This window comes from Brassica rapa, chromosome A01, assembly GCF_000309985.2.
Source record: "Brassica rapa cultivar Chiifu-401-42 chromosome A01, CAAS_Brap_v3.01, whole genome shotgun sequence".
Lineage (NCBI taxonomy): Eukaryota > Viridiplantae > Streptophyta > Magnoliopsida > Brassicales > Brassicaceae > Brassica > Brassica rapa.
In genome coordinates, this window is record NC_024795.2 from 1,883,360 (window position 1) to 1,910,891 (window position 27,532).

The following is a 27,532-nucleotide window of genomic DNA, read 5'->3' on the forward strand; positions in this document are numbered from 1 at the left end:
TTTTTTTGTCAATTCTAATTTAAAGATTGGATGGATGAAGTTTAAAAAGAAATTTGATATAGCCATTAATTTTTTTCTTGAAACTTATGAAAAAAAAAGAAGAACATTGAAAACACATAGAAATGGATATTCTTCAACCGCAAACAATTTTTACATCGGTGAGGAACAGTGAAGAAATGAGAAGAAAAAAAACAGAGAAAACACTTAAACACATTACAGACCATATTAGCAAATACATTAAGTCCCTACGAAGAGAAGAAACTCAAAAACAGAACACAAAAAAATATCAAAAGAAGGTCATTGTGTAGTTGTAGAATTGCTTCTAATTAATGGTGATAAAAAGAACTTCTCTTATGATCTTTCTTGGACTTCACGAATCCTAACCCTAATCTCTCTCTCCACCAACCACTGGACCCCTTTGATTTGCTTCTCGGTGAATCACTATCTTCTTCGCTGAGTTCCTCCCTCAAAGTTGACATTCTCTTCGTCGTGTTGACTTCTTCCTTGAGAGGTAAGATCATGCCATCAAAGAAGATTTCATCTGCTGTGGTCATGGAGAAGTTGTTGACACCGAACTCAAAATCATCTGACGACACTGGTGCCTCCTTGCACTTGACCATGTCGTTCTTAGTAGCTGCGAAACCGCTGGAAAACGAGATTCTTGGCTCTGCATATGCACCGTACTGGTGATGTTGCTTCATGTTGGAGCACTCCATTTTTATCTTCACTCTTTGTTGATCTATCTTTGTTTGGTGTTCTACTGTATTTGTTGCAATCTCTATTAGTACATTTGCCTGTATATATATGATACATGTTAGATTCATGTACGTCCTTTTTTATAAAAAAATATAGGGAAAGATAATACTTTATAATTGTCTATGATGTCACACATACACAAAGGGACGGAAGTGTTGTCTTTTGGAGGCTAGAGATCTAAGATTAGATTCTTAATTGATTTAAGTTATCTTCAATAAAAACTTAAATCCATTTTTAGGGGTCAAGTTAATGGATTAATATTTATAGTCTCTTGATACATAAGAAGAGCCATTTATTATAACGAAAAACAATACTACGTCTAGTTAATAGCTGGAAGATTAAACCCTAGATTAACGTAAAGGGATGTTTTAAGCACATGAACGTTTTAATTTCATGCACATGCATTTTCAAGAAAAGATTATCATGCAACTTCTAAGAAATTTCCCAATCTCAGTTGTTTTGTGATTCGAATAGAAATGGGGATAAATGGGGTACTTAATACTTTGATGGCTATCCAAAGTCTCTAAAGGTCACACATATATTATTTGTTTAGAGCGTTTAAATTATTTATAACTTATAAGTTAAATCAGATAAACTGGAGTCTGAGTGATTAACAGTTATATAATATGGGTAGATAGACACACCTCAAAACACCCATGTGATAATGATAGCTGTTTATCGGCTAATGCACACTGTAATTACTAATCTGAGTTTCCACGCAACTGGGTTTCCGACACATTAACACACGTTGCTACTATCAATCCTCATTCCAACAACCAAGAAAACTCATTCTTGAATTACAAAAAACAAACAAAAAAAATACTATGATAACCGTATACATTTCTTGTTGTACACTTATCAAGTTTATTCATCATCTCAGTTAATTATGACCTCCTATATCTCTTAAAATTGTGAATGTACGTAATAGATAGCTATGAAGTAAAAGATAGCTATAGTTTAGTAACTCTATCTTATATGCCGTCTGCTTGTGCATAAATTAATGTATATATGAGAGTGTGCCTCTCCCATGGTCTCCCATATAGTGAACACAAGTTGTCTTTTGCAGCTGCAGTTCACAAAATTTTGAGAAACTTTTGTCTTCTTGTGATGATTAAATTAAGCATCAAACGCATTATTATAACGTAACAAAAACAGAGGCTCGACGTACAAGGTCGGATCTTGGATTTCACTTGTTCTTGTGTGATATTTGAAATAAATAATATGAAAAGAAGAAGGTTCGATGAACTTCGTGCTGCTTTCGACTTCCAAACCCAATAGATTTTTAGCTAGATAATATAATGTCGGTGTTTTCTTCTGACGAAGCAAGCGATGATTCGAGTTACGGATGGGTCATGCATGGCTGGATGGGTAGAGAACATATCCGTAAACATCCTGCTCAATTTTGAGGAAAATTAATATTTGTTCAAAAAGGAGAATTTGAATGTAGAATTATCGATCTTTTTATACGGCTCGTACTTGAAATCTTATTACATTTGGGAACATCGATAATGTAAATGGACCGGGTCCTATTGGTAATAGCTGTAGCTGTAGAATTTTTGCTGTAAAAAAAAATCTGTAGAATTTTTACTGTAGCTTTAGATTTTATTGCTGTAGAATTTTATAGAAAGCACTAAAAAATTGCTTTAGATATTTGGCTCTGCAGAGCACTTGTACAGCTGTAGATTATTTCAAGAGCTGTGGTTTCAAAAAAAAAATTAAATCATGATTGCTCTGAATTTGGTGTTGTATAAATAAATAGGGCTGTGGACAGCACCTACAGCAACTACCAATCACCCCCAGAATTTCAATGTTTAGAATTGTGCAATAACTCTATAAAATCTCTAGATATCTTTTGGTCTGGTCGTTCTGGCTGTATGATTGAAGCTCGTTTTGATAAGTGGTTTTTTTGACTTCATGTGGATGTTATTAAGGTGATTGAGTTTGACTTTATGTTCAGAGATTTTAATATGTATATAGTATAGTATATCGTGAAGAATTGCTGCTTAATTTGGTACTATATTAATAGATTTGTTTTATAAAAGGCATTGTAGATTATATATAGGGCAAATCTCCAAAATAGCACCTTTTTAAGTTTATATCACAAAAATAGTACTCAAAAACTAAAATGACCAAAATAGTATTTTATCTTTTGAAAAATTTAAATTTTTTTATTTTTTAAAATTTGAAATCTTATCCCCAAAACCTCACTTTTCAACTCTAAATCCTAAAACCTAAACTCTAAATCCTAAACCCTAAATTCTAAACCCTAAACCCCACCTCTTGAGTGCTATTTTTGTGACTTTTGGTCTTGAGTGTTAGTTTGGGAACAAAAACTTGATTTAATGCTATTTTGGTCTTTTTCTCTTATATATATAGCTAGTTTGAAGATTAATATTTGCATCATTGTGACTTTGTGAGTACCCTTCAAATTTTTGATAAAACGAAACTCCAAAATAAATCAAGCGTATTAGAAAAGTAGGTGAATGTAGAGCTTTTAAGCACATCAACCCTCATCATACGTATCCTTATGATATAGTATATCTTAGCTTCTTTTTTTTTTGTCAAAGACTATTTAAAATTTACTTTCACTAGCGATTTTACCGCGCTACGCGCGGTTCTATAAACATTAAACCTTAGATTTAAAAAAAAAATTAAGTTTTTTTTTTATATTATATCATTTATTTGTTTCGATATATTTTTTGTTTGAAATGTCACTATTAATTTATATTAACATATTAAATGTCTCTATTAATCTTTTCGTAACTATGTTTAAATCTTTCTTAAAATTTGAAATACTCTACATTTAATAAAATAAAATAAAAATTCTATTATCTTATGTATATTATATATTTTCTTATATATAGTCTGCTTGATTTTGAATTTTTTTTTGAAGTATAGGTAAATAACATTTATTTCATATAAATATATAATTTTATAAATGTGTAATAATTTTGAATACTTAAATCTGTAAATTTTGATAACCAATAAAATGATACAGCAATTCTTTAAGTTTTGAAGCCATAATTTATTTTCAATATTAAACTTTTTGGTATTTATTATTTTGTAAATAATTATTTGTTATAAAAATATGAAATATGTAGTAAATTTCAATATGAACAATTTTGTATTTAGTTACTACATAAAAAGATATTGAGAACCATTAACATATTCAGAGATGGTCACTTATTTAACTAATCTTAAAAATTATCTCTTAATATTAAAAATTCTTAGGTGTTGAGTTTCATGATAAAATCTTGTTAATTAGAAAAAATCAGAGACGTGTATGAGATCGGAAGTATAATATTGAAATATGGACACATACCTCTTCATCAATCATATCAGCATCTCAAAGCCGAGAAAGATGCCTTCTTTGAAATTATTGCGAGCTTAACAGAAATGGATTTGCTTAAAAAGCAACTGGGAATCTCGAAGTCCTGGTGAAACTTTACTGAGGAAAAGTGGAGAAGGAGCTTGAGTGGTGGTGACTGCTGTTTGATTTGCCATAAAGTTAGGAACGGATTTGAGGATCTGAGCAATAGATTTTTGGCTTGAGAAGGCATCATTATGATTGAGTAAGATGAGGGATGTGGAGAGTTAAACGCCGATTTATTTGGAGGAGTTAAGTAGCTTTAATTCGTCACTATAGCTGTCGCAGGCGTTATACGGAGGAGATAGGAAAACAGTGAGTTCTGGAAAGTCTTCTGTAGACGTCGTAACAAAATTAGGTTGGAGTAAGAAGATGACAAAACAAATGAGTTATTAAAGCTAAAGAGCCTATTATGCATCACAGATTCGTGGCCCAACAACTTCACATCCATGATGACATGGATAAATGATTAGTTACGAATTTTTTCGCTGACGTGGACAGCTTAAGAGAGCTTCATATTCTCCTTTTAATAGTGTAAGATTTGAGATTTGACTGGATCCCAACGGAACTAATTTGTAACTTATGGTATTGATTTTTTTTTTCTTTTCAAGAGCATATATAGAATTTAATCATGTCAACTGGAAATTATCGAAAAATATTGTATCATATCTTCTATTATATACCCTTTTTCGACTTTTTAATATAATAATAATTCGAATGTTAGTATTAGAGACAGTCTAATGCATTTGCATGTGGTGTGTATATATATCGTCGGATTAAGATAACAACTAGCGCCTGTAGCTCAGTGGATAGAGCGTCTGTTTCCTAAGCAGAAAGTCGAAGGTTCGACCCCTTCCTGGCGCGTTTATTTTAGTTTCCTTTTTTTTTTTTTTTTTTGTGCAACCTTTTTAGTTTCCTTTTCTTTTTTGATTAATTCGATGAAGTGAAAAAGATATTTATTTTTTCTTTTTAATGAATCTTGAATAGTGTATTGACTTGCCGGATCTGTGTCATTCGCCGCCGGCTTAGAGAGTTATGAAGGTCTTCCATCTCGACCGTGAGAACACTCTCTCTGTGTCTCTCTTCTCCGATGTCACCAACTCCAAGTATGCCCTCTCTCTCTCTCTCTCTCTCTCTCTCTCTCTCTCTCTGTAAATTACAAACATTTTGGGAGTTTTATTGTTGTTGTTCAGGGAGCTCTTGAATTCGATGCTAGATGGAAGTCTGAAGCTGGAGGTCTCATTTCTCAATGCATTACTCGTAAAGTTCTTTTCTTTCCTTCATTTTCCTAACATTCTTTAACGATTTTAGTTTTGTTGATCTTATCAACGGGTTTTGTTTATCAGATACCAGACGTTTTCCCTCTCTTAGCTGCCGCTCAGAAAGCACTTGTCTCCAAATCACGCGACTCTTTATCTACCCGAACTCTTCATTCTGAGCTTGTCTACAACTACTCTGGATCTAAACATGTAAGCTAACAAACGCTTGCTTGTGACACAGTGGGTCTAGTTGAGTTGTTCGAGCCTTCTTAGCTATTGGTTATAGCTGTTGTGAGTTATAGTTGTGTGCTGAGAGTTTCTCATTAATCAAGGTTTATTTGGTTTAGTGGAATTATATATAAATAAGGATACATTACAGACAACTTCTCTAATGTTGTTGTTGTTGTTGTTCATTTCTTGCTCCCAACTAGATTACGGAATCATTGAAACGATGTGGGATATCTGAAAGCTCTACTTACATTCTAGCTGCCCGGTTCAATGCTTCTCCCCTTGAGGTCTCTCATCATCTAAAAAAATTCGTGTTAATTACTTTTTCTTTTGTTTCTATCAACCATGAGATATTTTGAGATACAAAACTCAGATGGAGGAGGTGGCGAAATTGATCAACGGGAATGAGATCGACTTGGAGGAGTTAAAGACGCATGCTAATCAAGCCCATATACTAAAGGTAATGTTTTGATGTAGATGCCCTTTTTCGTTTGTTCATAGAAGTAATAATCAGCGTCATTGTTTCTTTTCAGCATTACAAGATAACTAGCCAAGAACTCGGGATATCCTCTCTCGAAGATGCCATTGTTTGCCGGATCGCTGCACGCGACGCTTTGTAGAAGAAGACATCTTTCTCTGTGTTCTTATCAATTATAGCTTTTTTTTTTCTCAGCTATAACTAAATGTTACAACTCGTTTTGTAGTGTTCTTATCAGTTAAACCTCTTTATTTATTTCTTGTCCTCGTTTAGTTTGAACTATGAGAGGAACATATTAAAATACAAAAATTGATGCACTAGTAATAATTACATGTTCTTTGCTTACTTTAAACAAGTCATTCCAGTGTCAACTCTCTTCTTCAACTAAAACAAGAAAGAGCTCAATTTTTTTTATGAACCAAATACAATTCTCGAAAGAGCAAAGTTGGAGAAGAAGAAGAAGAAGAATCACTGGAACATATCAGCAATAGTGTTTCCTGAATCCGAAGAATCACCATTCCCAAAATCCATCATCATCATCTTCAAATATTCATCCATATCACAATCTCCTCCACGCCATTGTTCTGCTTCAGCAGATTCCGTTGCACTTACGCTCGTACTTGCATTCGCACTCGCACTCGTTCCCACGTCATCAGCAGACGAAGTGTAATCCGCAAACGGGAAGTTGAGTTTCGCCCTCGGCCCACGGAACCCAATAGCGGCCCGATCATAGGCCCTGGCAGCGTCCTCGGCGGTCTCGAAAGTGCCGAGCCAGACACGTGTCGCTCTCTTGGGATCTCTGATCTCAGCTGCGAATTTCCCCCAAGGCCTCTGCCTCACTCCTCTGTACCCGTTCTTCTTGTTCTTCCTCTTCCTCACTTTCCCTCCTCCTTCCGCCGCCGCCACGTGGCTCTCTCTTCTACTATTACTAACCCCTTCTTCTTCAGCCTCTACTTGTTGGTGGTGTCTGTTTTCGATTCTCTGATTTGGCGCGTAAAAGTAGTTACAGCCGAGACAGCCGTCGATCCTGCACACCTGGCAAGCGTCGGAATCCGAACGAGCCATTCCCGCGCTTATCACTGTGCTGGAGAAGCCCTGATACGGCGCCGTTTCGTTTTCCCCTGAGATCACGTGCTGCAAGGCCGAGACTATGACGGATAGTTCTTGCTCCTGATTATGATACGGATACCGGGTCAAATCACGATCCGGAGATGGAGCTCCGGATGATAATTCGGGTCTGTTGTTAGGATAATGCATTTAATTTTGGAGTTTTGTTGAAGCACCTGGGAGATATGATGATGAGGAAGTGAAAGTGTTTTTGTTTGGGGAGAAACTGAAAGTGGAAAGAAGCTCTTTATATATGGGCGTTTTCAAATGTTGGTTAGTTGCCAACTGGCACACACACTCTTCAGACACGGGCTTGTTTTGTGATTTGATTTTTTTGGAAACACGTGCGTTAATTTCTGGGCATGTCGATAATGATATTTTATTTCTTTATTTTTGGGATGGGTTTATATGACAGTGACATTTCTTTAAAATATAAAGGTATTGGATCCATTATTATCATCATATGTGACGCTTTTTAAGAAAGAACCAACTTTTGTGATTTGTTATTTAATTATTATTATATCGCTTGTGTTCGTTTTCACACAGTTTATATTTTAATTTTAAACATGTTTAATTGGGTATAAGAATCTAGGTACGTGATTGATTGTGTGTTAGAATAAGTCACGTGCTATTTTTAACTTTTATTATTTCGACTGCTTAATTTGTGAGTAATTTGTCTTTCACATTTAGAGCTTTGTGTAGATCAATTTGTCTTTCTAGATGACTGTAGATCCATCGTCTCAAAACTCAAAAGCATATCTATATCCTGTTTGTCTTTTTATACTATAGTATACAACGAATCAATCCAACAACGTTTTTCTAAGTTATGCCAATAGACATGTGCAACATTACATTAACATTGTGCTTCACACAAACTAGTGGTGAATTAACAAAAGACTATTCATTTTACGAGCACAAATATGAACAATCGCAATGAACTTTTCTCACCATGTATGTGTTTCACCGACCATGTTTAATCACGTTGCTTTTCTTAAACCTTATGATTCAACGACACAACTTCTCAATCATCATTTCTTAATTTTCAAATAAGATTTTGTTAAGAAATGTGCACTGAAGTGAGCTGAGACCTAGATTACTATGTGTGTTAAAATCATGCATATATTAGTTTCCTATAGGCTATAGTCATGTATGATCTAAGTATTATGTATTGCCGATTCTAAAATGGAATTAAGTAGAGATAAATCGTAAAACTTATCATCTCTTGTATATGCATAAACCAAAATCATCTATAAAAAAATATTATTGTTAATTGTTTCGAATTAAACGTTCGCATAACTTATTACTATTGTTTATTCTGGATATATAAATTTATAACATTAACAAAATGAGCTGAAGCCAAATATGTATATAGTTTTTGTATTAATGTACTTCAAACCAAATGTAGTTATTGTGCATTACTTTCAATTAATATAATTGGTTTATGACACTAATGCTGTATATGTGATTTTAATTAACTTATTACATAAAAATAGGAAAATCATGATGCCCCCAGTTATGTGTGTAAGTTTACAATACGAATCGTACTAATAATATTAGCATAGTTTCTGTAAAAGGAAAACATTGAGTATTAAGAACAAGTCTTTATTAATTTGTCTATACATTAAACCGACACTAATACTTTTTTTTTAAACCGACACTAATACGATATGCTAGAATTTGAGAAATTCAAGTAACATGAGAGAAACTTACTTTAATTTGTATAATTTTTTCTATTGGCTTAATACATTCAAAATGAACAAAATGAGTTTAATTAAGTAAAAAAGGGAGAAAATGAGATAACTTGTCAAAGATGGTGAATGAAAGCGAAAGCTTTACTGTTTTCTCATCTCAGATAGTCCAATGATTTATATGAGTGATTATTAGAAGTTGAAGTGTATATCATGATGCTGAGCTGGCATGTGGATTCACTAAGCCCTTACGTCAGTCCATCACAGTGTTGACCCTTTCTCCACGCTGACCCACCACGTCTTCGCTTTCTAGACTCTCTTCTTGCTATTTCCTTTGATTATTATTTTCTCTTCTTGGTCTTATGGTCTTTGACTTTGTCTCGTAGCCAATTATAGGACACACGTCATGACTCTTGTGGATATCATAGAGGCAAACCAATATCAATATGTACTGTACTTCTTTATCTATAAAGGAATTCTAAGAGCACCATTATCAGATTTCTATGTCAATATCTAATAAAAATATTAATATTAATATTTTAATTTTAAAACTAATTTGATTTATTTTTTAATTTTTTTTAAAACACTAGTGAAACATTTGGAATAGTAATCTTTCAAATATGTGGGAAAAGTTCTCAAACGAAAATATTTATTTTTTGTATGAATATGATTTTTTTCTATTTTGACTTGTTCCCTCCCTTAAATGAGTTGCTATAATCGAATAAGAATGGATAAAAGCTCGGGGGATTGACGTGAGGGGATATATTTTAATTTTGAGAACATGTTTAAGAACTCGTCAATGTGGATGCCTTAATATACTAGCCTTTGAGATTTTGCCAAGAAACAAAAACTTTAAGATTTAATGTTTTCTACAAATTTTAGTTGCGTTATGCTCGCATTTTACTTCTAGCATTTAATGCCATGAAGGTTAATTTATCGCTATTTCATTCTGTTCGTGAGCCTGAGCCAATTGTAAAGTGTAAACATTGACAAAACTGCCTACAAATTACTCAAACTTTTTGAGAACTTCAATGGTTTTTACAATGTACTATGCTTAAAACCTTTTTTTTTTGTTAATGACGATTTAAATTACGTATGTCTCAGTATATACGAATATTTTATTGAGAGACTTAAGGACGGCAGGATGCCATACAAGTTGAAGTAAAGAATAAAATATAAACAAATCTAACCCTTAAAAAGAAAAAAGGAATGAGAAGTAAAAGCTTCACGATACCGAAGGCAGAGAGAGGCACGTTGAGCACGTGCAGAAACTGATTGTAACACGTTTTTTGCGCTGACCAACGTTTTCCTTCACTATCTCGCCGCGTCATAAGTTTTTCACTTTATCTTCTCCTAATACGTTTTCTATCTCCCACTGATCAATTAGAGCATGATTAACCCATATACCCATTTGGGTCTCTTATTCATTATTTTAGTAATTAAAAACCTAAGTAAGAAACTTCCTGATTTTGGGTCTCCAATGGTAGTCTCTTCTTTAGGGGTTTTTAATTAAAAAAATATTCATCAAAATGTTGATCAAAAGATCCATAATCCTAGACTAACCTAACACATTCCAGACAAGATTCAAAATCTATTCATTTCAGACAAGATTCTAGATCAACATCAATGTGAACCTACGAATCTAGACAATGCTCTTTATAAAAAAATTCTAATCGATTTAAAAGACCATAGAATTATGATTTACCTGTGTTGCAATTGTTGTTCTCTTGTTTGCACTAGTGATTCCGTGAACGCAGACATCAGCTTCAACGAGACAGACATCCTTGAGCAACAGACCAGTACTTGGCTTCAACCATTGATACGTATTAAACCCATCCGTTCTCCAAGCTTGATCCACTGAACCATTTAGTAACGGTAAAACAAGAATAAAGTTACAGAACAAGAAGTGAATATTAGGTTCACATATCAAGAATTGAGTTTATGGTTGTTACCTTTCCCTGCAATGTGTCTGCTTTGAAGCTGATCATATATTCCTACTGTATCTTTGTACCGTCTGAAACAGTTTCATCTTCTGCGAGGATCAGATATATAGAAAGAATCAACAGAGCAGACACAAACCAACACAACAACAAATCAAAATAACATAGAGGGAGCAGAATCTAAGACCTGCATGTATTTAAGGATTCCGACATAGCTTTACCTTTCGATGGCACTCATGGCAGACTGAAGGTCTTGTGCTGTTCCAAAAGAGACGAAACCAAACCCCCGAGACCTCCCGCTGTCTCTTTCATACACGACTTTAGCACCAAGCACACCAGGTTGGTTTGCAAATGCATCTTTCAGACCTTGTGAGGTTAGATTCCAACCGAGGTCTCCTGCATAGAGCTTGTGAGGACTGTCAACATATGGGTTGAAACAGATCAACAGCATCATTCAGACAAGAACAGAACAGTTTCTCAATCTCTCTTTGTAAGAGACTTTCCCCACTTTTCCGAGACTAGAAAAGGCTCGTTCAGACAAGAACAGATACTCTGTTGATAAAAAAAAGACTTTTGGTAAGAGAATCAAAAACAAATCTTTTTCAATTAACTCATAGAATCAAGTTTACTTCTTTGCTTTACTTCATGTCTTCCTCAACTGAAGCTTTCTCTCTCTCTCTCTCTCTCTCTCTGGTTTGTTTCTCCTCTGCCCTAATCAATTAAGCAATCAAGGTACCACCTGTTTCGAAAATCGCCGCCGGGAATAGGAAAACAAAGGAAAAAGGAGAAGAGAGTCCGGAGAACGACGTGTGTCCAGAAGAGACGGTCTCTTCTGTCTCTTGATCAAGAGACGTTCCTGAGGGTAATTGCTATTTTTTATTTTCTTTAAATCCTAATATGCTAAGAGACTCGGCTTAAGGAACCCCGTTAAAGATGGCCTTAGATTCTATGGATTAGTACTAAACACCTCTAATATTTAATTAATAACGGTCGATCACCAACTCTTGTTCCTTTTACTTTTTTAAATGCCTATGAAATAATTCATCAACTCTCATTTATTAACTAATTAAAAATAAATATCTCAGCAGCTTTGAACCGTCAATTTCATATACAGGAGTGAGAAAATATTAAAATAGTGCTATATGTGAAATTGCTTTTTTTCCTTTTTCATATAAAAAGGAATCACTATTCAGTTCTCACTAGATCAGAATAATAGACCATACATGATTTTGAAGATGACAAATATCCACATTCCAGAAAATAACGCACATGTTCCCAAAAATTAATTTTTTCAAAAAAAAATATCTCAGAGGAAATTAGTTAATACATAAATGTTCTCATAATTTGATTAGCAAATTAGAGATAATACATAAATGTTCTCATAATTTGATTAGCAAATTAGAGATATGATTGCATATATGTGTACTGCAGCCTTTCACATTGGTGTTTACAAACAAAAATCTCCAACTGTAACCACCTAAAATCACATGTATGTTTTCTTTTAAAAATTAACTATCGTACACACAAACACACATCATACGAACATAATACATGTATTATCCACAGACTCTAAAAGAAAAGGAAAAAGAAAGAAATTTCAATTTTGGAAGAATCAAGAGGATAAGCTGGCTTCGATACCAGTAGTGGACATCTATTGGAACATGGAAGTTTCTTCAACATGCCACTTGAGAATCTCTCTCGCATACCTCAGTGCATTATCCACAGTATCACTATCCAAGCTCATTAGAACCACTTGCAGGTTCTTAGAGGAACCTCCTCGATTTTCTCTTCTAGGAGATTGAATTTGGTTAGGACCAGGAGGAACCTTTTGTCAGCTAGGATCGGGTGAGTCACCATGCTCTCGAATAGCTGTTTGTTTGCTATCATCTTGTTCACAAGGACTCCCTCGATGTCTTCTATGTATTCTCCATAATCTGTTAGTGAGACGCAGAATATCACCAAGTCGGCGTCTTCAAACATTTCCAGCAGTTTTCAGTTTTCTCCCAAGGCTTCTTGGTTTTAACCGGATGAGTTGGTATATTTTACATTTACATTAGATATTTAGTTTTGAGTTTAATTAAAAAATTATTCTCATAAATTATAAAGTTTACATATACAAAAAATAAACTAGACATATTTGTTGATTTACACTAATATTTTTGTTTAATTTAATAGATTTAGACTAATTAAGATCGATTTAGATAAATTTTAACTAATTAAACCAATTTGAATTGTATAAATAAAATTTTAGAATAATGGTTTTTTTATTTGTTCATGAATGCATTTTCCATTCCATTTTATAGTAAATTTTGCAGTGATGTTGAAGATGATCTGAAGCATGTCTACCTTCATACATAGCCTAATGATAATAGTATTTTATATTTTTGTTTAGAGATTTAATATTATTTAATTATCAATAGATTGGTCGGGTCTCTAAGGAACTAATTTGTAATTTATAAGATTCTCTAGACATTATTTGCAAAGTGATTTTGACACAGATATTCTATTGAATCATTTTCACTAAACAAATTTTCTATTGAATCATTTTCGCTAAATAAACGTGACATGACAATGCTACAAAGATGACATAGCGTATAAATAAATGTGACATGGATGATTTTAATTAATGCTAATTTATATTTTTGGTAAAAATTTTAGAATATAGTAATAAATTATACATCATCATTAAAGTAAAGGAAAATTGCCACAAATAGCACATTCATAGTACCACTTTTCATGTTTACATTAACCATTTTTACCTTCACTTTTAATAAAGGGTAAAAGACAATTATACCCGTAGAGTTAACTAATCTTGACTTAAGGGTTTAGAGTTGAAGGGTGGGGTAGGGTTTTGGAATGGGGAAATTACATGTTTACCACTTTCATGGTACCACTTTTCATTTTTACCACCATTAAGGAGATATTTTCAAAAATACCTTCTTCATTAAGTGGCAAAAGACTCTTATGCCTTTGTTATTTATATATAAAATAAATCATTATTTAAATAAATATTTTTTTTTTTGCTGTCAAAAAAAAAATTGAAATTGTTTTTTTTCGAAATTTGTTTTTTTCAAATTTCTTTTTGAAAAACTAAAATTATGTTTGAAACTATTTTTTAAAAATTTTATATATTTTTAAGTATTTATTTATATATTAATTAGAATCCTAAATTTTACATTCCAAAAGCTCTACATCACCCCTCAACTCTAAACCCTAAGTCTAGATTAGTTAACCCTAAGTCTAGATTAGTTAACCCTAAGGGTATAATTGTCTTTTACCCTTCATTAAAAGTGAAGGTATAAGTGGTTAGTGTAAATATGAAAAGTGATACTATGAATGTGCTATTTGTGGTAATTTCCCTTTTGGAATGTGAAATTTAGGATTCTAATAAATATATAAATAAATACTTACAAAATATATAAAAAAATTTTAAAAATAGTTTCAAACATAATTTTCATTCTTCAAAAAGAAATTTGAAAAAAAAATTCAAAAAATATTTTTTATAAAAAAGTTTGAATTTGAAAAAAGTATAACTCGAAAATATAAAAAAAAATTACTTTTTATTTATTTTTTTCTATTTTTTTTATTTTTTTATTATTTTTTATTTATTTTATTAAAGTAATGATTTATTATATATATAAATAACAAGACATAAGAGTCTTTTGCCACTTAATGAATAAGGTATTTTTGAAAATGTCTCTTTAGTGGTGGTAAAAATAAAAAGTGGTACCATGAAAGTGGTAAACATGTAATTTCTCCTAAAGTAAATTTGTTGAAATATATCATTAAATAATATAATAATATTCTACTAATTTCGACATATTATTTATTTCTGTTTTTACATTTATAAAATTTTATTACCAAAAAATTACATGTTTTTTGTCCAATAATATAGTAAAAAAAACAAGAATCTCGCTCACTTTGAACAAGACATTCCAATAGTAACACTCTACGCCATATTTTAATAAGTAATCAGGCAGCCTAGAAGTAGCCTAATTGGTAAAGTATAAATAGAAGAGTTATGTTTAGGGTTTCCGCAGCTCGTCTGAAACAATGTCGGACTCGGATTATTCTTATTCCACTGGTTCTTCTGCGTACCTCGTACCCCAAAGCTACTTTGACCAGAGAGATGTCAATAAGAGAGTATATCAGAGCCTGGATACCAAACTAATTGTGTAGGATTTGTGCATTTTGTCATGGACGTAAGTGTTCTTTCCTTTTACTCTATGATTTTGATTAGAAAGAGTTATACTTTTCACCCAGCATCCGATTTTTTCTCAATAGTCTCACACCGTAGCTGTTACTCGAGCATCTAACCGAGCAATTTACAAGTGCATCCGCTTTGTTGGTAACGTTGGATGATATGAGCCCCATGGATGACGAAGATTAGCCCTTAGGACAACTGAAGGCAAATGCGATTTATATTTCAAAGTATCTCAGGAATGACACTATCCTAAAGTTTATTGGTGATAACTTCCCATTGAATTTGGATACTAGCTCAGTTAAATCAAGTGAATAAAGGACAACTTTACTGATTAAAACCAAAGCTCGCTTGGACACATGTGAAACCATCAACGATCGTCTCATGCGGCTAAAATTTGTTACTTGTTGGTTTGCGTCTTAATGCTACTAAATATCATCTATATCTCTGCAATAGTTAAAGATAACATGTAATATACATATAGAGGGTGTATTCAACTAATAAGATTTTCAAGTAATTTGTATTAAAATGACAAATCCGCTATTATTCAAACGTGGATTTTAAAAAACACTTTAAAATCCAATGTTATTGAACTTGTCATTTCATAAAACACTCTGAAATCTATTGCTATTGAACAAAATTTAAGTTGGAGATTTTAGAGTACTTTAATTATTTCTAGAGCGTTTGAGGAAAATTCTTTAGTTATAAATTTAAAAAAATCCAAATCTCACTATTTTAGATGAAATTTTAGAGTGTTTTAACAAAAATAACACCAAATTATCTAATTCTCCTGCAATCATCTACAAACTCATTAAAAATCAAATTACTTCGAATTTCAGATTACCTTCCCATAATCTTGAATCTGAAGGAAGAATCAAATAAGATATTAATGCGAGATTAATTCTAACTAAAAGAATAGTTAGAATAAAAGTTAGAATATTTTGTAACACAGACTGCATTCAAAACAATATTCCATGCGAGCACGGACACGTCCCTAGTTATAAATAAATATCTAAGCACCTTAAACGGTCCATTTTATATACATGAACGAATGAATAGTACTATATCTGGATCGAGTACATCTAATTAAGGTGATAAAGCAAGATTATTGAATTTGATTTTTCCTTTTTTAAACATTGAGTGCCTCCTTCATTAGTTAAGCAAGATAATTGAATTTGATTAGCAAATTTGAGATATGACTGCATATATGTGTATTGTAGCCTTTCACATTGGTGTTTACAAATATAATCTCCCAACTGTAATCACTTTAAATCACATGTATTTTTTCTTTAAAGATTTAACTGTTGCACACAGTACACAGACGCATCATACAAACATAATACATGTGTTATCCACAAACTCTAAGAAAAAGGAAAAAAAAAAAGAAAAAGAATTTTCAAATTTGGAAGAATCAAGAGGATAAGCTGGCCTCGATACTAGTAGTGGACATCTCTTGGAACATGGAAGTTTCTTCAACATGCCACTTGAGAATCTCTCTCGCATACCTAAGTGCATTATCCACAGTATCACTCTCCAAGCTCACTTGAGAAACAAACAGCTTCGGCCTAAAAGACCTACCACCACCACGCATCGAAAAGGGTTCCACGAGTGAATCATACAGTCTCTTGAACTGATACCCTATGTAATGGAAAGCACGCTGAGCCATCGGAGGGTTGTGTCTGCTCGTCTGGTTCTGGCTGATCAACGGGTTGAAGTCTTCGAACCACTCACAGGTTCTCAAAGGAACCTCCTCGATTTTCTCTTCTAGGAGATCGAATTTGGTTAGGACCAGGAGGAACCTTTTGCCAGCTAGGATCGGGTGATTCACCATGCTCTCGAAGAGCTGTTTGTTTGCAATCATCTTGTTCACAAGGACACCGTCAGCATCTTCAATGTACTCTCCATAATCTGTTAGTGAGACGCAGAATATCACCAAGTCGGCGTCTTCGAACATTTCCAGCAATTTCCAGTTTTCTCGTAGGCATCTTGGTTTTAACCGGATGAGTTGGTACCTGATTAAAGAGAGAAGGTAAGTTCAATTGTTCATATAGTTGGAATGCAACACAAGGAAAAAGGGAATAGAACTAACTTCATTTCTGGATCGTGTTGATAATCGATCTCAAGAGAGTCTTCTTGAGCTGTTGATGGGAATGAGAACTCCACACAAGAAAGGCCTTCTATAGACGAGATTCCTTCCGCTTGCAATATGTCCATCTCAGAAGGATTGTATTCTGCTCTCGAGATCTCCAGAATCTGACAGTAGAAAAAAAGAAAATTTTACGTTAGCTTCTAGCGTTTATAGACACGAAAGCATTTGATGCAAACTCTTACTCGTCCAAGAAAATAAACAGCGTTTCTGGGAAGCGTATCGCGGAGTCTTTTGTACGTGGCTTGTATGGCAGGTACTCTCCAGAGCTCTGCAACGGTTTGAGCATTCTCCCGGCTTGACGCTGGAAATATCTTCAGGTTTCCTTCTTCCTTTTCTTTCAGAAGCCAATCTGAAAAATGTTTTAGCCTCGGGCTGATTGTGCTAACTGTTTTAGCACTGCTCTCATCTCCTCCCGTATTGTTCATCTCTTCTTCGTGTGCCTCAAGAACCATGGCCAGATAACCATAGAGGTTTGTTTGGATTATGACTTTGATTCTTTCACGCTCGTCTTCAGGGAATGGGACTTTATAAAGAGACCTTGCCTGAAAAAACCCAAAACAAGTCAATACTAGATGTGAAAGATTTAGAGTTATGTGGCATTAAAGATGAAGAGCTCTCACTTGTTTGTAAATGGTAGTGGCACCACATTTCTCTTCACCAATGAGAAGAAGCTTGTTAAGCATTTTATGCTCATATACAGGTTCATCATTTGGTTCTACTGCAGATGAAGTTGGTGGAGCTGGCAGAGAGAACACCACACAAGCAATCCTAGCTCGTTTCTGAGAAAGCATATCCACAATTCTATAAGGTTTGTTATATTCATACGTTGTGAACAAACGCTCAGAAAATCATTTACCTTACTCCAGATGTTCCCCATGATACGGTTCTGACCTTCTTCCTGGTAACTTCCATCTGAATTAACCCAAAAATGAGGCTTCCCTTCACACTGCACCCCAACCATCTAACATCAAAAGCAAAAGAGCCAACTCAGTTTCACATGATAAGTTAAAGAAGAAGAAGAAAGAAGAGTTTGTCCACACCTTGAGCATTGTGAGCTCACTCTTGGTTATCTCCCTATTATTAATGAAAATCCCACTATCACCATTACTCGCTTCCTTCTTGATGTTCCCTCCTATGTTCATGTGAGGACTTATAATCTGACAAGGCTTCTCTCCCACCTTTCCCCAATACCCAGCAACCTTATCATACCAATACTCACCAGGTTTCAGCTTTTTAGGCGGGTTAGGACACGTCTGCAACATGTAAAGCTCTTCCTCATCCAAACCCTTCCCGTTCACAGCGATCAGCCTTGACGGCAGCTGATTCACCTTGCAGGAGATCTCAGCCTGCATGACTTGCTTAAGCTCCGAATCAGTGAGAACCCGCTTCAACATCCTCGAACACTTTCCAAGACTCTTCCTGTTGTCCTCTGCTATTCCGAAACCGATGCAAGTCTGACACTTTCTTCCTTCAGGCATCGCCCCCATGGCTCTCCGCACGCAGTTTGAACAGTACTTAGCGCAGCAGACAATGCAGAGTTCCTTCTCAGTAAACCTGTTTCCCATCAAGCATCGGTAGCAAGATCCTTTCTTACCTTTCCTTTCAGCTACAGGCGTCGCAGCAGCAGCTATACTCTCCTCATCAGAGTTGTAAAAGCTTTCATCACATCCATTACCTTCACTTGGTACATCGAATCTCACACGGTTTCCTTGTCCATCATCCGAACAATCATCACCCTCTGACTCCTCTATTACTTCTCCTGATGATGATGGTGAATCAACTGCTACCTCCAACCTCTTAGATGATGATGATGCTGATGCTGATGATCCGGAAACTAAACTAGGACTAGCTGCAGAGTCAACCAAAACATTCTTCTTCTTCTCAGGTGGTTTCTTGGTGACTCTATTAGCCTCCCTAACGAGAGGCTGGACCACAGGGTAAGAAACATCACCACTGGACAAGGAAGAGAACGAAACGGGAAGAGCTGTAGGGATCTGATCAACTTGGACGGGATTAGCTCGTGGAAGATTAGCAATAAGAGGACCTTTATACTCCTCTGCAAATGAATAATCAATCTGAAAACTATCACTATCATCTTCATTAGGAATCGGCGATGGTAAAGCTGAGAACTTTCTTAGAATCTTAGCCATCTTCTTACCAAATTAAGCACAAACCACACCCAAAAAAAGACCTAATCCCTAAAATTTCCTAATTCGGAAACTATTGATTAAATAGTCAATCAATCAATCAATCAATGAACAAAAAGGACTCAGCTCTACATATATATATCAGATTGATTACAGAAAGCTCTTTTATTAGATTTGGGAAAGGGACAAAAGTCGATTTTTTGAGATGCAAAGAGGAAGAGGAGTTGAAAGAGTGAGGAAAGGAAAAAGGAAGAAAGAGAGATGGTTGGATCGTCTTATCTCTCATACACACTAGTAAAAGACGACGAGGAAGACTTTTCTCGCAGATGATTGAAAGTTAATTTTCCGGGAAAATTCTCGCCGTCAACGCGGGGTTGGGAGAGGAGTTGTTGTTAAAACGCTGCGTTGAGAGGGTCAAATAGAGGGTACTTTCGTAAAACCGTGGTCATTTTTCTAACAACCACATGTTGGGAATAACCGGAATCACGCGGTTAGTAGGAAACCGGATGTGGAATTGTTTTCGGTTTAGTGATTGATTGATTGATTGACTATTTGAAGGATTTATTGCAGGAGTAATTCTTGGGTTCACCCCCTAAGGTGAACCTCTAGGTTCACCAACCAATAGGATTTCATTATTTCAAATTTGATATCTTCTAAAAAAGGAAACAAAATATTGTCAAGTTATATTATGTTTTTAAAATAAAAAGGTAAAAAAAATAATAGTTACAAAAAAAAAGTTTTTTTTAAAAAAATATTGTTAACGTCGTCAGCAAAATACTAAATCCTAAATCCTAATCCTAAACCCTAAATTTTAATCCCTAAACCCTAAATCCGAAACCCTAAACCCTTGGATAAATCCTAAACCCTTGGGTAAATCCTAAACCCTTGGATAAATCATAAACTCTAAATCAAAAACACTGAACACAAAAATCATAAACCCTTGAATGTTTTAGCGTTTAGGGATTAGGATTTAGGGTTTCGGATTTAGGGTTTAGGGATTAGAATTTAGCGTTTAGGGATTAGGATTTAGGGTTTAGTATTTTGCTGACGACGTTAACAATATTTTTTAAAAAAAACTTTTTTTTTTGTAACTATTATTTTTTTTACCTTTTTATTTTAAAAACATAATATAACTTGACAATATTTTGTTTCCTTTTTTAGAAGATATCAAATTTGAAATAATGAAATCCTATTGGTTGGTGAACCTAGAGGTTCACCTTAGGGGGTGAACCCAAGAATTACTCTTATACATGTGTTGTATATATATTGTTCACGATGGAGTCTCTTGTCAAACTAGTAATTTAATTTTTACCATGAAATGAACTTTTGTAATTAGTAATCATGTATCTTGTAAATGTAATTTTGAAAGACCAATTCTATCGAAGACAGAACGACCCATCAATATTGTATTTTATAAAGTTGCAACCACCATCTTATAAAAGTCTTTCATCTTATAAAGTTGCAACCACGATATTATAAACTAAACACACAGAGAAGACAAAACATGTTTGATTTAGTCTTTGTCCTTGTTACAAATTTACGGAAAGGAATAATTTTACAATTTCTTTGAAAAGATCTTTTTTTTTTAAGTAAAAGAAGCAAAACTCATCATTACGTGAAAACCACTAAGCCCGTGTTGACTCACTCTTTAGCTGACTTGGCACAAATCACTTCGTTGACATTGTCATAAAATTGAAAAACATTCCTCCGAGTCTCCGACTCTTCCCCGTCGTGAAGACCGTCATCGTGACTGATGATCGATGACGGCGCATTTTCGTAAATAATCACACTAAGCTCCTCCGACCACTCTTTTTTTATTTTCCCAAAGAACTCCACGCGCAACTCCCTGCTTCTGGCTCGTCTATCTCCCTCCACGCCGCCATCTTCTCCGACACGCGCCACACTTTCACCGACTTATCCAAACTTCCACTATATACAATCCACTTCCTGTCTCCTTCACCAACCGTAGAGACTTTTCCTCCTTTACCGCGGCAAGCCCGTTCCTCCTCCACGGCTAAACACTTAACAGGTCCCATGTGCCCCGTCAAAACAGACAAACACTCATGAGACCCATCAGACGTGTCCCGCCTCCACACACATATGTTCTTGTCCGCAGAACCACTCAACAGCAAGTTCCCCGCTACAGCGAGACACAACACAGCGGACTTGTGCCCTTTTAGTATCCCACCGACGAACACGCGCTTCTTCGAACGCTGCCAATAGTTAACCACCCCGTCCGACGAACCGGAATAAACCATCGAAGACTTTAACTTAACCGCCAACGCCGTGACCGCGCTTTCTTGCTTTAACAAAACCTGAACCAACACGTGCCTCGTTTTGACTTGCATCTCACGTTTCCACACTTTCACCGTACCGTCCGCAGATCCCGTGAACACCAAGTCATCGAAACCGACCATGACCGAGTTTATCGCGTCCTCGTGCGCGTGTATCGACTCCAAACACTTTGAATCGGACACTCTCCACACTTTGATCGTCCTATCCCAAGAGCTCGAATACAACAAACCAACCTCCACGTCCATGCTAAGACTCGAAACGGCGTCGTGATGCTTCGTTTTCACCGAGTTTTTACCGCGGTAATGCTTAAGGTTTACCGAGCTTTTAACCAACGATTTAAACGTTGGCAATGTACCGACACGTTTGTACTTTCCCGGTTTTCTCTTCGAGACTTTCCATATCCGGATCTTACCGTCTTGATGACCGGTGAAGACCCGGTTATCTCCGAATATCACTATAGCCTTGATGAGCCCACTACTCGCTTTAAACCCGCCGTAGTCTTTTAAATTCTTCCAGACCCGAATGTTCTTTGAGTCCGAGCCCGTGTAGAGAAGGTCACCAGAAGCTGCTAGCGAGTATATATGACCTTCTTCACGTACAATGGACCCGACAAGACCATTGGTCTCTAGTACATTGTCTTCGTTGAAATCTGCGGCCCAAGGTGGTGACACACGGGCCCAAGGGGACATTACGCAAGGTGAACCGTCTCCGCTTGCTGGACCGCAGCTCATGGTCGAGGTTGAGACGCTGCTGAACCGTTGGTTGGTTAGGTTTGTGTTGATGATGATGGGGTCCACGGGAGGGAATATTCCGTCGTGGTCGGCTCTCAAGATGTCGCCAAATTTAGGCCTTGGTTTGTGGACATTATCGGTGATGATCTCGTGGCGATGGTGATTGTTGTTATATGGATCGGTTTGGAGGTCAACGACCATGGTACCACCACCCGCTTCGCTCCTCATCTCTTTCTTCAAGTCTTTGTCACAAAAGTCAAATGTTTGATTTTGAAAAGAGAGAATGTAATAGAATAGTGATGAAATCTCTTCTTACTTTTTTTTTAGGAGTTTTTTTGTTGGGTTGTGTGATAGGCTATGAATAAGAATGGTTGTTGATTTAGGTTGGCAAAGAGAGACAGAGATTTATATGGAGATATTGACGGGGAGATTGGAGGGTCTAGAGTATATTTTGACTTTTTGAGATGTTTTGTTTTTGTTTTGTCAACGGCTCTTGGGGATTGTTTATGGATTGTGGGAACTGATCTTATTAATGCACACTTGCATATATACACTAACGAAATATCAGAAAAGGTTGGTGAACATTATGTGATATGAGGCGGGGTGCTTCACACGTGGTTATACTAAAGGAACATTCTATGATAGTATATACAAATTTAAATACTAAGTTTATGAATTATTCTTAGTAGTTGTTACTACTAATCTTGCTATATTTAAAAAACACTAGTACCAGTTTGTCGACCTTTTTTTAAAAAATGATATCTATATTGTTCTCTTTCAAATGTCAAAAGTTAAAACATATATTTATTATACTGTTGCATATTTTTAAAGATATGTTAAATACTTAATCTATCAATCATATAGTTTTGTTGGGGTTGACACATTGCATGAATTAAGAACATTCTTTGTAAAATGCATTTAAGGTTCTTACCACACACGCACACACAATGCATTTGAGTAATACATTGGAATATTAGGCACATAAGCCGAAAGATACGTAAATCTCTTCCATCGCTTATTTCACATAGCTTTATTACCTAATATACTTTTTGTTTAGGCAAGATAATTAAACGAATGTACCATATTGTCAAGCATTTGTTGTCCTTATTCTACAAGGCCACAATACTTTGATATATCCATATAAATCATCTAAACGACGAATTATTCTTAAAACACATTATATCAAAACCATATTGTCAAGCATTTGTTGTCCTTGTTCCACAAGGCCACAATACTTTGATATATCCATATAAATCATCTAAACGACGAATTATTCTTAAAACACATTATATCAAAAGACTGTATACACCACTTGATAAGATTAGAAAAATTATCTTCGGCTTGTTTCCACTAGTTAATTGTTTAATTTTTATGCTTATCTCCATTGAGTTGGGTTTTACATAGAAAATAGCTCTTCTGTTTTTCCGAGCTGTAACAACTTGATAGCGCCTTCGAACTTAATTAGAATCTTTTCATTTACTATATAGTTTTTGAATCAATGGAATTAGAAGGATGATAGCTGAGATTATTATAAAAGACCAGAAAAACACTACTCTATCAAATTATCGACTAATAACTCTCTTGAATTTTCAAATTTACATTCTCAAAGGCATTGAGAAGTAACAGAGTTCATAAGCTGAATCAGAGAACTATATATTAGAAGTCTATAACAAGAGTTATATATAAACCAAAAACTGTAAGAAAGAAAAATAATAATTAGTAAGTCCCATTTTGCCATGTCATACCATTTGGACAAAACACAGACAAAAAAAGGGATTTGAGTTGAGCTCCAGTTCAGTTCTGGTCCATGAAATCAGCAGGCAAGTTCAAGTCCAACAAAGTGACTTTGCTGTTTGTGAAACTTCCTTCTCTTCTCGGACGTTTCTTTGAAGAAGAGCAAACCATGTCTTCCGAGTCCCTTGATCCTGAAGCTTTCTCTGGCCTTGATGTCTCCCCTGTTACAAAGAATATTAGTATTGGATTCATTTGGGGTTCAATGACTAGAATATGATCACACAAGAAGGTTATTAGTTACCGCTTGTACCACTACTATCCAACGCTTTGGAGGAACTCCACGAAGCATGAAACTCAGCCGCTTGTTCGATCCCCTTTGAACTATAAGGCGCGATGTTGTGGATACCAGACTGGAGAGAACCGAGCAAGTCATTCTCAATGCACTCGTACATCTTCTTGCAGAGGCTATCCACCGCAACAGACAAGTTGATGACGTGGATCCTCACATCCATAACTTTATCATCGCTAAAGTCATCGAATGGCTCCTCCAACAGCTGAGAAAGTTTCTCAACGTTACCCTCCAGCTGCTGCTGCTGATCCTCGAACAGATTCTTCTTCATCTCTCTCTCACTAGAGCTCATCTCGTCTTTGAAGAGCTCCTCACCAAACATGTAATAAGCAAAAGCGTACGAATAGGAGAGGATCCGTCTCGATCTGAATAGGCGGTTGAGTCCGTTGGTGACCCAGGTGAAGTCTTTGAGCTTCAGCTCCTTCTTCTCTGAGTTTGATACTTTCTCGAGGATTGTGTTCCTAAGTTTATCTTCCAGCTTTGATGAATCCGTATGCGCTTTGTAACGGTGGTGGTAATGTGTGTACCTGTCTAGATCCCTTTTGGCTCTTTCCATCTGCCTTTCTTTGTCGTCTTCGTACCGACCACAACTGTGACCAGCGATGCTTCTATAAGTGTGTTCCTTTCCAGTAGCTCCACCACATAGCCAACTGTACAAGATGACATAAGCAAACATGAGACACTCCACCAGTTTTGACATTTGCTAGTTTAGAAAGGCAAGCATAGGACTGGGATTTTGAACCGAACCAAACCAAAACCCGCCGATCGATCCAAAATTTTCGGTTAGTTCAGTTAGGAGTTCGGTTCGATTCGGTAGGTTTTGGTTTGGTTCGGTGGTGACTTCGGTTTCTAAATAAAACTTTAAAAACTATAACCAAGCCATCCCAAAAATTCGAACCGAACTAACCAAATTTCAAACTGAAATAACCAAATTTAACCAAATTTAACAGAACTTATCCAACATTTTAATAAAAATTAAAACCAAGATATAACCGAAATCAAAAACTTTGATAGAATTTTCAAAAACCGAACCAACACTTTATTTCAGGTAATTCGGTAAAATTTATGTTGAACCAAACCAACCGAAAACCGAACTACCAGAACCCGCAAGCCTAAGCAAACACAAAGCAAATAAAAAGAAGAGATTGCTTACCAAAAGTACTGCCCACAAATACACCTCACGAGATTGCACCCACCATTCTTCTCCACAGGCTTGTAACACTTGGGACACAGCTTGGTATGAACAGTTATCCAGTTAACCGTCTCCGACTCATCCCTACACTTCTTTCTCCACAGCTCCCACATCAAACAAGAGCAAGGGGAGTGAGCCTGACACATACAGCTGAAACAAAACTGAAGACCACAGGAACACTCCACTTCGCAGAGCTTATCATCCTCAGCTCGTATCGCATTCCCGCAATGTGGAGTACTCGGACACCACTTAACCATCTTGTTGTCTTCTATGTACGACTCCACAAGGAACCGATCAAACTTCTCAGCTAGATCCGGACGCTTTTTGCTGACGAGGCTCCTGACGACATCTTCATCGCAGATAGCGTTGCATTTATGCGCCATGCATCTGATCCTTTTGCTCTGGCCTTCGTTGATCTGGACAGTGAAATGCTCCGTCCAACCTAAAAAACCAATTAATAACTGCGTTACATCTCTTCCATTAAATCATTACGATTAATAAAAATAAGGGAAGATGAGACACTCACAATCGTTGCAAAAGCAATGGCCACAGTCCATCCTCTTCATCTGCTCAGCTACCACATCCTCTAGGCAGACGTCACAGCTCATGTTCGGAGAAGACGAAGGAAGGGAAGAAGAGTCGAAGACAGTCACACCAGCTCCGGAGAACAAGCTGTCTTTTCCTTTCTCAACAAACACAGAAATGAGCTTCTCGATATCCCACTGGTAATGAATGAGAAGAGTCCGAGCGTGGTGCTCCTTGATCGATAACAGCTCCATCACCCTTAACAAATCTTCCCTCTGTGCATCACAAAATAAACAAATTACATATCACCAAAAGAAAAAAAAGTTAAACAAGAGTCTTTCTCTGCCTAATTCACCTGAGCTGCTAGAAGCGATTCCTGCGTGATGACCTGTAAAAAAAAAACAAATTGATAAACTTTTAGCAAACAATACAGTTTCATAGCTCTCAAACCCTAATTTCAAACATACTGATTACCCAATTTCGTAATCCCGAGACACAAAAAGGATGAAACTTTCGGAAAACCCAGAAGATTGAGATGACGAACGACGCAGGAATCAAGTTTTAAACCCCACAATTGCGATCAAATCATCGATCAAATTAGAGAGGGGGAGAAGAGGAGAGACCTGAGTGGTTGATTTCTTAGAGGAGGCGGCGTGAAATTCGGAATCGTCGTTATCAATCCCGCCCAGAGACTCATCGTGATCGGAGGAGTAATAGCAATCCTCTTCGTCAGCTGTGTAGTAATCATCCATCGTTTTTTTTCCTTTCGCAATTACGGAAGGAGAATCGAATTCATGAAAAGAAGTTTAATTAAAGAGTGAATTGGATATATATATTCCGGCGAGATCACAAAGAAGCTCTCTCTCTCTCTCTCCGGTTTATTAAAAGAGTAGCGAGAGAAGAGAAGAAGAGGAAGCTGAATCGCGTAGCAAAAAGATTCCTCTATCTACCTCACGCCTTTTATGCGGTGACTCACACTCTTGCAACGTCGTCGTTTTGGTTACCAAGGAGAAAAACTCAAGGCTGTTGTGTTGTGATTGTTTTCTTTTCTTCTCTTTTTTTTTCTTTTTTTGCAATGAATGGCATGAAAAAGCTTTTATAGCAAAGAAAGATACTAGTAATTTGGAAAGGTTATTAATCTTGACCAAAATGGAAAGGTTATTTTTTGCGGACCATTTAATTAGTTTTGCATTCTAGCTTTTTGACCATCATATGTGATTTGAATAGGAGATTAAATATTAAATTTAGATTTTAATATTGGCTTTATTCAGAATCTAATATATTAAAATAAAGTCCTATTTTATTATCTACTTAGAAAAGTTGTTTAAAATTTTTAGACCCTTTTAAATTTGTTAGTACGCTACATATATTTTGGACCCTTACAAG

At 35.7% G+C, this 27,532-nt stretch overlaps 6 protein-coding genes, 1 long non-coding RNA gene and 1 other non-coding gene across 9 annotated transcripts; 3 read left to right on the forward strand and 5 right to left on the reverse strand.

Annotated features, from left to right (window-relative positions):
• Nucleotides 1–111: 111 nt before the first annotated feature.
• On the reverse strand, nt 112–4,006 carry LOC103838162. Its single transcript, XM_033286624.1, has one exon. It carries the CDS (start codon nt 822–824, stop codon nt 327–329), a length of 498 nt encoding a protein of 165 aa, XP_033142515.1. The 5' UTR covers nt 825–4,006; the 3' UTR covers nt 112–326.
• A 545-nt stretch (nt 4,007–4,551) lies between these two features.
• On the forward strand, nt 4,552–6,352 carry LOC103838263 (EKC/KEOPS complex subunit TPRKB). Its single transcript, XM_009114720.3, has 6 exons — nt 4,552–5,229; nt 5,317–5,383; nt 5,470–5,592; nt 5,814–5,897; nt 5,984–6,070; nt 6,144–6,352. The coding sequence occupies exons 1-6, from the start codon at nt 5,159–5,161 to the stop codon at nt 6,228–6,230; spliced, it is 519 nt and encodes a 172-aa protein (XP_009112968.1). The 5' UTR covers nt 4,552–5,158; the 3' UTR covers nt 6,231–6,352.
• Nucleotides 4,915–4,987, forward strand: TRNAR-CCU. Its single transcript has one exon. It is a non-coding gene; the product is annotated as a tRNA-Arg (tRNA).
• On the reverse strand, nt 6,321–8,670 carry LOC103838346 (ethylene-responsive transcription factor ERF109). The gene has a single exon (XM_009114813.3). It carries the CDS (start codon nt 7,343–7,345, stop codon nt 6,557–6,559), a length of 789 nt encoding a protein of 262 aa, XP_009113061.2. The 5' UTR covers nt 7,346–8,670; the 3' UTR covers nt 6,321–6,556.
• Nucleotides 8,671–14,386: 5,716 nt separating this feature from the next.
• Nucleotides 14,387–16,414, forward strand: LOC117133455. The gene is made up of 2 exons (XR_004457254.1): nt 14,387–15,025; nt 15,108–16,414. It is a non-coding gene; the product is annotated as an uncharacterized LOC117133455 (long non-coding RNA).
• Nucleotides 16,275–19,702, reverse strand: LOC103838526 (extra-large guanine nucleotide-binding protein 2). The gene is made up of 6 exons (XM_009115001.3): nt 18,214–19,702; nt 18,030–18,134; nt 17,794–17,952; nt 17,356–17,715; nt 17,114–17,277; nt 16,275–17,036 (listed from the first exon to the last, which is right to left on the reverse strand). The coding sequence occupies exons 1-6, from the start codon at nt 19,321–19,323 to the stop codon at nt 16,436–16,438; spliced, it is 2,499 nt and encodes an 832-aa protein (XP_009113249.1). The 5' UTR covers nt 19,324–19,702; the 3' UTR covers nt 16,275–16,435.
• Nucleotides 19,703–20,567: 865 nt separating this feature from the next.
• Nucleotides 20,568–23,654, reverse strand: LOC103838614 (protein JINGUBANG). The gene has a single exon (XM_009115094.3). It carries the CDS (start codon nt 22,572–22,574, stop codon nt 21,135–21,137), a length of 1,440 nt encoding a protein of 479 aa, XP_009113342.1. The 5' UTR covers nt 22,575–23,654; the 3' UTR covers nt 20,568–21,134.
• A 247-nt stretch (nt 23,655–23,901) lies between these two features.
• LOC103838710 (probable E3 ubiquitin-protein ligase ARI1) lies at nt 23,902–27,400 on the reverse strand. 2 transcript variants are annotated; one of them, XM_009115242.2, is made up of 6 exons: nt 26,770–27,400; nt 26,502–26,534; nt 26,148–26,421; nt 25,583–26,063; nt 24,391–25,079; nt 23,902–24,301 (listed from the first exon to the last, which is right to left on the reverse strand). In XM_009115242.2, exons 1-6 carry the CDS (start codon nt 26,896–26,898, stop codon nt 24,141–24,143), a joined length of 1,767 nt encoding a protein of 588 aa, XP_009113490.1. In that variant the 5' UTR covers nt 26,899–27,400; the 3' UTR covers nt 23,902–24,140. The 2 variants fall into 2 exon arrangements, with proteins under 2 accessions (XP_009113490.1, XP_009113444.1); XM_009115196.2 differs by having other exon boundaries at nt 24,382–25,079; nt 26,770–27,388.
• Between the last annotated feature and the right edge of the window lie 132 nt (nt 27,401–27,532).

Bases quoted from the DNA above. Each gene is read 5' to 3' on its own strand.
- LOC103838162 (XM_033286624.1), bottom strand. From the start codon at position 824: ATGAATCTAACATGTATCATATATATACAGGCAAATGTACTAATAGAG.
- LOC103838710 (XM_009115196.2), bottom strand. From the start codon at position 26,898: ATGGATGATTACTACACAGCTGACGAAGAGGATTGCTATTACTCCTCC. The intron at 26,535-26,769 runs GTCTCTCCTCTT...TTTTTTTTACAG, and splicing joins CTAAGAAATCAACCACTCAG to GTCATCACGCAGGAATCGCT. The intron at 26,422-26,501 runs GTGAATTAGGCA...TGTGATGCACAG, and splicing joins AATCGCTTCTAGCAGCTCAG to AGGGAAGATTTGTTAAGGGT.
- LOC103838614 (XM_009115094.3), bottom strand. From the start codon at position 22,574: ATGAGGAGCGAAGCGGGTGGTGGTACCATGGTCGTTGACCTCCAAACC.
- LOC103838346 (XM_009114813.3), bottom strand. From the start codon at position 7,345: ATGCATTATCCTAACAACAGACCCGAATTATCATCCGGAGCTCCATCT.
- LOC103838526 (XM_009115001.3), bottom strand. From the start codon at position 19,323: ATGGCTAAGATTCTAAGAAAGTTCTCAGCTTTACCATCGCCGATTCCT. The intron at 17,716-17,793 runs GTGAGAGCTCTT...GGGTTTTTTCAG, and splicing joins CCACTACCATTTACAAACAA to GCAAGGTCTCTTTATAAAGT. The intron at 17,037-17,113 runs GTTAGTTCTATT...CTCTTTAATCAG, and splicing joins CAACACGATCCAGAAATGAA to GTACCAACTCATCCGGTTAA.
- LOC103838263 (XM_009114720.3), top strand. From the start codon at position 5,159: ATGAAGGTCTTCCATCTCGACCGTGAGAACACTCTCTCTGTGTCTCTC. The intron at 5,230-5,316 runs GTATGCCCTCTC...GTTGTTGTTCAG, and splicing joins TCCGATGTCACCAACTCCAA to GGAGCTCTTGAATTCGATGC. The intron at 5,593-5,813 runs GTAAGCTAACAA...GCTCCCAACTAG, and splicing joins ACTACTCTGGATCTAAACAT to ATTACGGAATCATTGAAACG.